The 13,778-nt window shown below is 39.2% G+C and overlaps 1 protein-coding gene across 2 annotated transcripts in view; it reads right to left on the bottom strand.

Annotated features, from left to right (window-relative positions):
- ACAN (aggrecan) overlaps nt 1–13,778 on the bottom strand; it is a 172,598-nt gene that overhangs the window by 22,179 nt on the left and 136,641 nt on the right. The window contains exon 14 of one of the 2 annotated variants that reach the window (XM_069766228.1): nt 7,672–7,785. The exons of the other annotated variant lie outside the window; for it this stretch is intronic. Coding sequence (XP_069622329.1) covers nt 7,672–7,785 — 114 coding nt within the window. The remainder of the gene's footprint in view (nt 1–7,671; nt 7,786–13,778) is intronic. 2 annotated transcript variants of the gene reach the window in all.

Here is a 13,778-nt window from a genome sequence, read left to right on the forward strand (position 1 = left end):
ATCAGAGGGAACAGAGAATGTTATTGAGTTTCTTTTACCTAAGATTCTAGAGTAACAGGAAGAAAGAATCAGACACCTCAGGCATACAGAAATTCACAACTTACACAGGTATAAAAGAATGAGATTTCACCTGCAGGTACCTTTCGAGATGGCTTTTGAGTATTAGATTCTTAGGAATATTTAGAAAAACAGAAGGACTGGCATTAAAGTTCCTCTAACCACATCCTCAACAGAAAAATATAAATATATTGTTCCGCTTCTAGAAAAATGAGACAGCTATTTTAGATTTTATTTTATGTCATCATGATCACTAAATTAGCAAAATAAAGAAAGATAAAGAACTGTTCTTTATTGGATGGCCAAAAGAATCTAGTAGAGGCACAGTGGAGACCTTCAAATGGTGGTGTAGATGTCTATAGCTAGTGTTTGGACTCAAGACAATATTTTCATGCTGCTAGATAGAACAATTACGTAAGAAAAGTAAATTAAATAATCCTAATTTTATTAAAAGCCTGGTATAATTTAGGTATAAAAATACATGTTATGTAACAGTCGTTCACTATGGAGCTTGAAGCATCTGCTATTTGAGTGAAAATGTAGTCGTTAAATAGTCTAACATCTTGTGTATTCCTGCATCTATCAATACGAATTGTCAAAAGTGGATGAAGAAATGAATAGATTTTCCATTATTTGAAATTAATATTGACCTTTCTGTTGCATAAAATATATTTTCACTTTGTTTCTACTTGTTAGTAGATCGTCTAAATGGAATACAGCAAAATAGTTTTTTATCTATTCATACAGAAAAAAAGAGCGTATTCACGTATTAGAAATCAGTTTATTATCATTATGCCTGATAGCTTAATATTCTTTTTATTTTTAATAAACCTTGCTAAATTCTTATATTTGCATCTTTCTTGTCATGTAGAATATATTATGTGTTTCAGAATATATTAAGTCTGATAAACACAGTTTATGGGTGTATCCAAACTTCTCACAATTGCAACACCAAGAAGGAAAGTTGTGGAATTCTGGAAATCACAGGACTGATAGACATGTTAATGATATGAAAATGATGAAATAATGGAAAGAACATTTTCAAAACATAACTATTTATTTAGCGTTGTCTAATCCAATACCGGGGGAGAGTGAAGTGGCCGCTGACTGACTGCAGGGGTTGCATGACGTAACAATGTCACGCATGCCCTGGGAGAGCCTCGGAGGGGCTGACACCACTAGAACGGCGCCGACACCAGAGCTGAGAAAAAGTGTTATTAATTTACTTGGGGCAAACATATGGATTGAGAAGGGGATGTCCGAGTAGTGGACAACCCCTTTAGTATTATTTTAATTCCCAGTATCCACAGTTTCAAGTGTGCTCTAAAAACATTTCTTAGACTGGCCTAGTACCTTACTAATATAACTATTCTCCATTCTCCCTTCTTAATGGTTCCTCAGAATCTGGTTCCTTCTATGAACTATTCCCACACCCTCCATGACTCAGTAGCACTTTGTACCTTTACAATGGCGCCGACACCAGATGTGAGTAAAAGTGTTATTAATTTACTCAGGGAAAACATACAGATGGCGAAGGGGTTGTCAAACTAGTGGACAACCCCTTTAGTGCTGTTTGAATTATAGGCACCCACTAAAGTTACTAAAATAAAGTACACAAATCAAAAGAATCAACTCCCAGGAATGTACTGAAGATCACAACTATAGTTGAACCAGAATTGTAAACATAAGGAAGCAGAAACTTACTTCTATCTAGTAGGTGTGCAGAGATCACTGCAGGGTATACTCAGTTGAAGACAGGGTGTGCTTCACAAGATGCCCACAATCGGTGGTACACGGTTCAGCTGGACGTAGATGTGCGGTACAGTGCTAAGGGAGCATCCTCCCTGGTTAATAGAAGAAACCTTCGTAGCTGTCGTGCAGCTTCGTTTGAGGAAGAAGGTCCGAGTACCTTGGAAATGTGTCGGAAATCTGACCCCTTTGAGCGCTTGTCCTCTGGTGACGTCACCAACACTAAACCCCGCCCTCCACACTTACGCGATCCCACGGCGGCGTCTCTCAGCCAGAGCATGCTGACGCATATTCACCTAGCCGCTACGGAGGTTTCTTCTATTAACCAGGGAAGATGCTCCCTTGGCACTGTACCGCACATCTACGTCCAGCTGAACCGTGTAACCACCGATTGCGGGCATCTTGTGAAGCACACCCTGTCTTCAACTGAGTATACCCTGCAGTGATCTCTGCACACCTACTAGGTAGAGGTAAGTTTCTGCTTCCTTATGTTTACAATTGTAGCTCAACTATAGTTGTGATCTTCAGTACGTTCCTGGGAGTTGATTCTTTTGATTTGTGTGCTTTATTTTAGTAACTTTAGTGGGTGCCTGTAATTCAAACAGCAACTATTGGAAGCGCAGGTGTTTCTATGCTTTATTGGTTTTATATTCTCTATTCTCCTTTCTTAATGTTTCCTCAGAATCTGGTTCCTTCCATGAATTATTCCCACACCCTCCATGCACTTATTAGCACTTTGTATCTTTACTTATAAGCATATTGGCTGATGATTGCTTCATGTAGCATTATTTGAATGCCCCTATTTATTTTATTGATGGCTGGATCGTACAACACAAGCACTTTTTACCATTTACCTTTTGTGTCCTCCCTGTTTCCTCACAGATTGTAAGCTGGCGAGCAGAGCCCTCACGCCTCTTGTTAGGTGTTGAATTATTTGTTATTCTGTATAATGTTGGTCTCCCCTCTCACATATACCAAAGCTTGCAAAATCAACAGACAACCCAGGCACACCAGCCTGGCCAAAGAACTAAGCAGGGCTTCTAGGGTTGCTGAGCAGAGATGGAAAAGATCCCACTCCAATGAGCACTTCATCGCATTCAAACAGACCCTCACTACTTTCAAGGCCACACTCGCTACAGCAAAACAAACCTACTTCTCATCTCTCATATCCTCTCTGTCTCACAATCTTAAACAGCTATTCAACACTTTGATTTCTCTCCTCTGTCCCCCAGCAAATCCATCCTTTCCACTCATGTTAGCTGAAGACTTTGCCTCATTCTTCAAGCAGAAGATTGATTGCATCAGAGAAAGATTTGGTCTACAACTCCCAGAGCCCCAGAGCCCCTGCTCCATACTACTAAACCCTCCTCCTCCAAAACCAATTTCTTCACCATTGCAGAAGATCAACTTTCCACTCTTCTCTTAAGATCACATCTCACCACATGGTGCACTTGATCCGATCCCATCACACTTCATCCCAAACTGCACCACAGTCTTCATCCCAACCCATTTCTTCAACCTATCATTAACAACTGGTGTTTTCCCCTCATGTTTCAAACATGCCTCAATCACATCACACTCAAAAAGCCCTCTCTTGACCTAACCACTGTATCTAGCTATCACCCCATCACTTCTACCCTAAAATGCCTAAAAACTACTGGAACAACATGTCCATTTTGAATTGTCTTCCCACCTCTCTTCCTGCTCCCTCTTTGACCACTTACAATCTGGCTTCCGACCGCATCACTAAACTGCCCTAACTAAAGTCACCAATGATCTATTATCTGCCAAAGCCAAGCAAAACTACTCTGTGCTCCTTCTCCTTCTCCTGTCCTCTGCCACTGACACGGTGGACCATTCCCTATCACTACAGACCGTTTTTATTTACTGGCATCACAGACTTGGCCAAATCTTGGATCTTGTCATACCTAACAGACCGGACATTCAACATCTCCCACTCACACACCACCTTGCCCCCTGTCGGAGTCCCGCCTGGTTCAGTCCCAGGGCCCCTGCTCTTCTCCATTTACACCTTTGACCTGGGACAGCTCATATAATCTCATGGCTTGCAGTATCACCTGAATGCTGATGACACACAGATCTAACTCTCTGGACCAGATATCACCTCCCTACTAACCAGAATCCCACAACGTATGTCCGCTATTTCATTCTTCTTCTCTGCTAGATTTCTAAAACTTAATATGGACAAAACAGAATTCATAATCTTTCCCCCATCTCACTCGACTCCCCTAACGAACCTATCCATTACAGTAAATGGCTGCTCACTCTCCCCAGTCCCACAAGCTTGCTGCCTTGGGGTAATCCTTGACTGTGATCTCTTCTTCAAAGCACATATTCAAGCCCTTTAAACTCCCTGCCAACTTCAACTCAAAAATATTTCCCAGATCAGATATTCCACAACCATGTCCATGCACTCATCATCTCACTTCTTGACTACTGCAACCTCCTGCTCTGTGGCCTCCCCTTTAACAGTCTCACACCCCTCCAATCTATTTTAAATTCTGCTGCCTGACTAATCCACCTGTCCCCCTGCTATTCCCCAGCCTCTCCCCTCTGTCAGTCCCTGCACTGGTTCACCATTATCCAGAGACTCCAGTTCAAATCTCTAACCATGGCATACAAAGCCATCCACAACATCTCCTCCATACATCTGTGACCTAGTTTCCCGGTACTTACCTGCGTGCAACCTCTGATCCTCACAAGATCTCCTTCTCTACTCCCCTCTTATCTCCTCTTTCCACAATCACATACAAGATTTCTCCCGCACATCACCCCTACTCTGGAACTCTCTACCACAACATTACAGACTCTCGTCTACCATGGAAACCTTCAAAAGGAACCTGAAAACCTCCCTCTTCCGACAAGCCTACAACATGCAGTAACCAACGTTCCACCAAACCGCTGCATGGCCAGCTCTACCATCACCTACTGTATTCTCACCCATCCCTTGTAGATTGTAAGCTCTCGCAGGCAGGGTCCTCTCTCCTTCTGTACTAGTTGTGACTTGTATTGTTTAAGATTACTGTACTTGTTTTTATTTTGTATACCCCTCCTCAGATGTAAAGTGCCATGGAATAAATGGTGCTATAATAATAATAATAATTATTATTTTTATTATTATTATAGAACTGAATATTTCTCATTTCTCAGAATTCTTAGAATGACATTATCTAAGCATGTGCAATTCAGGTATAATTGCAAAAAAATAAGAGAAATGTATCATCTTTTTAGCTGGCATTGAAAAATTATAAAATTTATAGCAAATGGAATTTGTGCAACATTTTGCGACTGTTTTCCTTTTGTGACCTGCCTCTAAAATTTTTTCAACAACTGGGCTCGGGTCCTGTGGGCTATAAGTTTTAGATTAGACAATTAAAAGCCAGTCTGGGTAAACTCCCCCTATGTCTAAGGCTGGTTTCACATTTGTGTTCGGGGGCTTTGCAGAGGGCTGTGTACTTCCTACGTTAAGCTCCTCCTACTTCCGCATACTTCTGCATGCGTTCTGCGTACCAATCTTTAACATTGGGTATGCAGGACATGCGGATTTATGCGGATGTATGTGGATGCGCTGTTTTAACGCACCCCCGTCCGCACATGATGCAACTTGTTGCGCTCCCGTGCAGTCGACGGGCGCATCAAAACAACACATCCGCAAACATCTGCATACACCTGCATGTCCTGTGTACTCAATGTTAAAGATAGGTACGCAGGATGCATGCGTGAAGTATGCGGAAGTAAGCAGAGCTTAATGGAGGAAGAACGCAGCCCTCCGCAAAGCACCCAAATGCAAATGTGAATTAGCATTACTTCTTCAGAGTACTTTACAAATATTCCTCTACTCAAAGCATTCAATAAGCTGTTTAAAGAAATGATCTTTTGCTGTTTCTTTAGTAAAAAATGCAACCAGTTACTATTTGTTATGTGTGTAGAACTGTTGCCCACATACGAGTGTCACCCTTAAAGTCTACAGAGAGCCATCACGGGTCATGTAATTATGAATTTCTTTAAAAGTAGTCGCATTTAAAAAAAATATAACTTTTGACATATAAGAAGATTGCAGGTGTTCCAGGTACTCACCAATCCCTAAAACAAGGAGGGAGCAAAAGTGTTTAGTCATGTGCCTGAAAGACTGAAGATGAGTTCAATAGGAAGTATATGAAGCCCACCTTCAGTGTTGAAGGTGAGCAGAACTCGGCTGAATGCCTCTGCCTCCTCTCCTATATCAATTGGTGAGAGCCTCACTAAGATATTTACTTAGTAGTATATTTATTGAAATGTATTTTTATAATTTTTTTCACTGAAAATATAACCAGTTACCACTGTTTTGTTAAGTATGTAGGAGTGGCTCATCTGCTTATTGTCTAGACCAGAAGAGGGCGGCTGCATGGTGCTGCTCGTTGGCCTGTTTTTAACCCTTCCACTGTCTCAGTCTGTGGGCCAGACTGGAACAGCATGAGGGCCATATGTGGCCTGCTGGCTGCACTTTGCTCAGGTTTGGTCTAGACCATTGTCCACAATCGAGTCCACAGGGAGCCTGAAAGATCAAATATTTAGAAGGTTCTTGATGTGTAAGCATATTTTTTGAAGGTTGTCACATGGAAGATTTGATTGTTGGGGGTCCAGATGCCCAACTCTCATAAAACAATGGGGAGCAGAATGCCTCAGCTATACACAGCTATACTTAAAGACTGAAGATGGACTGAACAGTACAGTGTTGGAGCAGAACAGAGAAGAACAGCAGTGATTGGTGGGGGTCTCTGCAAAATATCAAAATATTCAAACATGTCTCTAGCTACACTTTAATATTGCAGGGCTGATTTCATGTGTTTCACTCAATGAATACTGCATGTTTTCCAAATGACAAATTCTAAAGATAAGACTTTCTTAGTATTTCTTGGGGATAGTTTGGAAAACACAAGTTTGGACAATGCTTGGCATTAAAGATAGATGTAGTGTAAACTTTGATGCAAATATCACATGGAATTTAATTAAATCAGGTAAGTGAAATACTGTCTCTAGAACTAAAAAAAATACTTTGTTTTAATTAGACTTTTAAAATTATACTACAGAGGTAAATGGAGGCTGTTATATTTTACATTTTATAGTGTTTAGGGAAATGTATTGTCTTACATATTATAGTCTTCATAATAGCAGTCGAATCATTAATTATTTTACTTCACTAAACATTTCAATTTTTTTTGTAATATTAAAAAGGAAAAATCATTAACATTCTTGTTACAGTTGCATAATTTGCTAAAACCTGGAAAATTGCATAAAACTGATTAATTTAATCTATATGACTTTAGCTTATTTTATTTACTTATTGTGTTTTTTTCGATTATTCACTAACCACAAAAATAACTGTCATTTCATTTAAAACTATTTATTTTGAAGGAAATTAATGAGAGATTTCCAAGGTGACCAATCAATACTTGGGGGAGTCTTGGTGTGGACCTTTTTATTACTTTTAAAATTTGTCATCTACACCAAAAACAAAGGTTTTGGCTGAAGGAAGTCTTTCCATGTAGTGGTTCATCTTTATAAAGGAACCTGCAGGTGATTTAAACTTTTAAGAGAAGAAGAGTAAAAATCAAGGTCTGTCCTGATGAGATCCTTTTCAAGGTCAATTCCTGTAATCTGAAATAAATCACATTAAAAGTGGAGGATGAGAAGAGAGACTAAAGGAAACAAAAATAGGTTATTTACTTTTCTCTCACATGTAGGACTGTATTAGCAAAGAGCCCACTAAGAAACAAGCACAATCATTTGCTTTCGAAGGAGGGATGTTCTGTTTGAGTGGGATGCAGTTGTTAGTATAATTAGCTCAAGCCACATTGGTCGTACCGATCTGACACAGGTCCCCTCCGTAGCTGGGAAGGCATAAGCATTTGAATGAGTCGATGCCATCAACGCAGGTAGCTCCATTCACACAAAGACTTGGTAGGCACTCATCAATGTCTGTAAGAAATCAAGGTTTTGCCATTAGGACTCCTAGTCTACTACACTGATGAAAAAAGGAGGACTTTTGAGGTTGCGTGGACTTTGCTTTTCAGCTGCTGGTTCTGGTGGTCAAAATTACATGCCTGCACTCAAAGCCATGGACTAGTTATAGAAACACTTCCCTTTTATGTTTTCCACGTTCAGCAGTATTCGCGGCCATCCAGAAGTGTTCCTATCTGTTGCTGGCTCCACACAATGTTCTGCATACAGAGGAATTTGGGTGACTTTCAGCAGAGAAAAAACTGTGAAGATGATGAAGGACTACAGCAGTGCCTCTTCATTCTTAGGATAAGTGAGGAACCCAGAGTTCAGACGTCATTTTATAAGAACACCCCTATAATGGCCCTGTGTATATCGCTATTCATTCAAAAACTGTGCCATATTTTTGCACCTGCCTTGAGAAGGAATAGTCCTGTATGTGCCAATAGGTCAGGAACAGGGGGTATCCTGTGTGGCAGGAATACAAGTGCAAAAAAATTTAGGAAAACTAACTCATCATTATGGCTCAAGGCATATAGGTGAACCGAACTCCGTTATGACCAAAAGTGTTGAATCCAAAGAATAACAATGGGCTAGTGCCAGCTCCTTTAAGAAGTAGTTTTTTATTAACATACATTAAAAATACATTTCATATTGCATGGGGAAAATGCAATGCCTTTCGATAACACATCGGCGTTCTTTGTCTGAGCTCAAAAAACGCCGATGTGCATTCGAAACACGTTGCCTTTTCCCTCATGCAATATAGAATCTATTTAAAATGTATATTAATAAAGGACTACTTTTTTTTTAAAAAGAGCTGGAACCAACCCAATGTTATTCAGTGGTGATATACTTTGTATATCAGATCCATCATGGCTTCTGTTATGGAAGCAAGCCACATTGCCAGTATGATCATAGTCAAAGACAATGAAATGGATAAATAGCTATGGTCACTAAGAGTATCCGATACAAAAACACATAGTACATAGCCAATGTATACTTTTCATCTTCGTATGGTATAAATTAAATCTTTGTTATTCTTTTAATGCTTTGCAGGAATTCTCTAGTGGCTGAACTGTGCCTAATGCATTACGCTATTGCGCATAGAAGACTCAGGCTTGCTAAATGTCAAGGATTGAATTAGAGAAATCTGGCATTAAATGTCTATATAATCATAATTATTTGGATGTCTAACTTCCTCTAACTAAGTGCATTCCCATAATGAGCAAAACAAAGAAATTGTAGTGTTTGATTTTTTTTTACAAGAGGTTTCTTTAGGGTCATTTATCACTAACCAGAAAGGAATCTAGATTGCACACTGACAGATTGGACCTCTTGTGTTTGCATTAGCATAAAACCTACTCTTTATAGCACACACTCCTCTTAAATTGCACAGGCATGTGTTTAAATAGAAAAAAACAAAAACATTTTTTCAATGGTTGTTGAATAATAGACCCTTTTAATGTTCTTAGAGTTACATTATCACATAGAGGGATGGAATGGGATGGAATGCCTATTGTATAGGTTACGATGAGCCTTTTTTATACTTGAAAAAAGTTGCATTGGTATAAACTTTGTATGAAGCTGGAAACACAACATGTCTTCTTGTAAGCTTTCTATGGCCTTCTCGGTTTCATAGTAAAAAGAGTTAAAGGGAACCTGTCACCTGAATTTGGCGGGACTGGTTTTGGGTCATATGGGCGGAGTTTTCGGGTGTTTGATTCACCCTTTCCTTACCCGCTGGCTGCATGCTGGCTGCAATATTGGATTGAAGTTCATTCTCTGTCCTCCATAGTACACGCCTGCACAAGGCAAGATTGCTTTGCGCAGGCGTGTACTATGGAGGACAGAGAATGAACTTCAATCCAATATTGCAGCCAGCATGCAGCCAGCAGGTAAGGAAAGGGTGAATCAAACACCCGAAAACTCCGCCCATATGACCCAAAACCAGTCCCGCCAAATTCAGGTGACAGAGTCCCTTTAAGTTTCCGGGGCCCAGCATGCTTTGTGTTTGTCAGCAAGCAGCAGCAATTTGAACCAGCGCTGAATGCACCCCGGCTGACCATGTAACTTGTTCTCCTTTTTTATTATTTAATTAGCAACAATTAAGTTTAAAGCACGCTGTAAAAGGGAAAATTAGGCATTTAGCTAAAGCAAGGCATATAGCGGAGGGAGGGGTTTAATAGGCAGGAGATTAGGACTTTTTAAGCTTCTACTTTGAATCTAGTGGGTCACTTGTGAGATCTCACGCATAATTCCTGGGGGAAAAAACAAAACAAGGAGAACAACAAATCACAGTGTCAAATAGCAAGAAACACCTCAAATATTAGCTCAGATTTCATAGGGTCATTGGATTTTTATTTCAGAGAACGTTATTGTAGCATAGTTGCCATTAAAATGTAACAACCAGACGGCCTGAGCCTTTTTGTCACAGGAAAATCAAGCATAGCAAACTTTGTTGATAAATGACTAGAGATGATCAAATCTGCAAAGATTCGAATATGGCAAATCATGCAGATTTATCAAGGAAATTCTTTTTGCATCGAAGTTATGCGCATATGATGCTCTAGTGTCTAGAAAAACCCCAGGACATAAATAATGTAAAAAGTAAAAAATAATAAAAATAATACCTCACCGCACTCTTGCCTTGCCACCCCGTTCGTTTTGCTATGCCTCTTTTATTCTCCTTTCCTAGTTGCACCCTTCTTCTTCAAGCTGCTTAACTCTGGGCCGTGACTACTGGACCACTAGGTCACTGCATTGCATAAGACTAGTCAGCACTTCAGGGGTTGCATATACTGAAGTTATGATGTGCAATACAACAGCTTGGCATACGGGAATGTCAGGGTCTAATTGTGCTGGGAGCTGTGGCCCAAAGGGAAGCAGACCAAAAGAAATGCATGTGACAAGGAAGACAACAAGAAGACCCATGGAGGACCAGATATAAGGCTGCAGGGGTGGAGAGAAGTGAGTAGTGTGGAGGGTATTCATTTTTTCATTAACCTATTTCCAAAGTTCTATGGTTCAGGAAAATGGCCGCTATTTTGCTGAACTGGTAGTGAGTGACTTGCAAATATTCCGTATTCTGGAGATTACAAATTTTTGAAAAACTTGAGGAGAATTCATATCCACTTGAATAAATTTGCTTATCTTGACAAATGAACCATTACATGTTGAACACTTGTGGCTACATATATTTTAATAAATCATCATCATCATATATAATCACCATATAATATACTAGTTATCAACAGGGCACAAAAATACATAATATCATATGAGAGGGCAAGATATGAAAATATTATTTTGCCCAGATAGTGTCCATCTTCTCACCACTAAAGATGCTCATTTATCCAATAGCTACCCCTTCTGACTCCCTCATACAGATGATGCATGCTCAGTTCATCCAAATAGGCATGTGTTTTCTATGGGGACAGGGGTGTACCCCACTGACAGACACCTCTGGTGGCTGCTTATCTGCCCTGAGAACAAAAATACCATGCATTAACATGAAGCATGCCCTATCCTTCTTTTCCCCGATGCTATGTATTGTGAAGTGTCTCACACCCATAGGAAGGACAGCCATGTTTGCCAAAATCAATGGCTACAATTCAGGGGTTATTATTGGACTTTGGACTGCACCTGTAGCTTCATAGTTAAAATTGAAGAATCACATGTTGAATTGATCCAAAATCTAACTAGTATTTCCTGCTAGCTTGGTCCACACCATTAGATCAATATGAATAAATTGTATTTTTTTCCAGTGATATCTGATAGGGGCTATCTTTATTCACACGACTAACTGTATTGTGCTACAACTCCAACGGTATGATGATTTCTATAAATAATAGGAAACATTCAAGAAGTCTATTTAAGATCTCTGTATAGCAAGAAAAGAAAAATGATATTATTGAGGTAGAGAGATTGGACTGTGTGGGCTAAAACAGATAATCCCAAAATATCTACTTGCTGGCATTCGTATCATTTGTCCTGTGTATTGCTGTGTGCAATATATTTTTATCAAGTAAAGCATTCGAAAACCACAATAACAGAATATTAGAATATTAATTAAAACATTTAGAGCTGGTATCGTAGCTCAGTGTTTTTCTACCTATGATATATAACATAACACTTGACATTTTTAGAGCTTTCTAATGACTTTAGAACCGCTAATGACATTTACAACCACACATTGAAAAACAGTCAGAAAATGGGTAATGCACACTAACGGCTCAATGGTTGTGTATTAAAACAGTTATATGGAATGAATAGATGCCATAGTTGCTCAGGTGCCCAGTGATTGACAAGCACTTTACTAAAGCAATATTATACAGTAAATGATTGCTAAGAAATAATTCTACAGGACTTTTTCTCTTTTTAAGGTATTATTTAAAACTAAACTATAAGGTTTCTCAAAGATAACAAAGTCATGTTTGCTTCCTGTAAAAAAAGAGTTCTACATCTCCAAAGGTTGTGTGTGAAAATGAAGAACAGTCCAATCACCTTCAATGGAGCTGCAATAACAGACACAACTCATCCCACTGCTGTTTTTAAGAAAAAATCCATGTTTTTTGATACAGGAATATCCTTTAAAGATAATTTTTTCCCCTCTAGTTATTGTTTTTGCACTTTAAAAATACCTTATTACTCCCTAGAAACTTAATGATGGAAAAGGAGAGAAAAAATTTAAAATTTTTCTCAAATATACAATTAGAAAAACGTAAAAAGAGATCACCTCTAATTTAGTGGTCTGGTCTGGTCCTTTCGGAAAAGGAGTTTGAAGTCAGCTAAAGTATGCCTCTCTATTATCTTACTATTTTGACAACTGTGTGAGCCTTCCACTTTTGATCTGGGAGATGCTAAATGGTGGAGGGCAATAGGTATGCGCAGAATGGACATACAGGAGGAATGTTTGATGCTAATTTACTGCTCTCTTATACTTCTTTATGAATGTTATTATAAAAAAAGGTATGCAAGATGCGTTCCTGTGTATTACATAGCAGCAGTGGGAGGAGGAGGGGACAAATAACAGTAAGGGAAGTACAGTTGGTCAAATCTTAGATCCTCCTGTGGGTGTCTGTCTACAGAATGTAGTGAGAAATTCAGAATGATTCTTTCATATTAACCAATCCCTTATTTTGCAGATCTTGTAGCTGTAGGTGTTCATCCATTTGTAGATTAACATTTTAAAAGAAAATCTAGTCTTCCTCCTTTTTCTGCTTTATAATTCACTTAGTCATCTTATTATATGGTTGATAATAGAGTTGAGAGAATATATTCAAGTGGAATTGAATTTTACTCAAATTTTACAAAAAATTTTTGTGACTTGCTTCTGCCACAAGCGGCTAAAAAATAAACAAAAACATTGTATGCTCAACTTATCGCTCACCTCTTTGGTCCCTCCATACCTCAACATCATTCGTTCAACATGAGTCTCACCTTCTGATCTCCTACATGAGTGCTGAAATTCCTTGATGAGGTCTGAGACGGTTTTGTGCATACATGTGCAAAGTCACGGTGCACACCGTGATATTGTGATGCTATGACCTTTTGTGAGTTTGTGCAGAACTCTCTTGGGCCTCAACAGAAGCAGAAATCCTAGCATGGCATGAGTTGGTATTTCAGCACTCACAGTAGCAATCAGAAGATGCGATGAGGGCCGGGAAGGTGACAGCGAGGAGCGGACTCGAATTTCCTGGGAAAAAAACGCATGAACAGGCAAATTGCAATTTTGCTTTATCCGTTCATCTGTACTTGATAACTGACATAAATAGCCATATTCTGTGGAAAGTAAAGCTTAGGATCCTGGTTGCAGGTAAATATACACCTGCTTTGCGTTTTATTGGTTCACTACCCATTAGGATGCATTGGTGAATTAATTGCACTATGTCTTTTGGTGAATTTATGAGAAAAATAGGGAAACCTATTCCCCCATTGGAATATATGGATAAAAGAGTCAACAAAATGATGAC

Source organism: Ranitomeya imitator, chromosome 4 (assembly GCF_032444005.1).
Source record: "Ranitomeya imitator isolate aRanImi1 chromosome 4, aRanImi1.pri, whole genome shotgun sequence".
Classification (NCBI taxonomy): domain Eukaryota; kingdom Metazoa; phylum Chordata; class Amphibia; order Anura; family Dendrobatidae; genus Ranitomeya; species Ranitomeya imitator.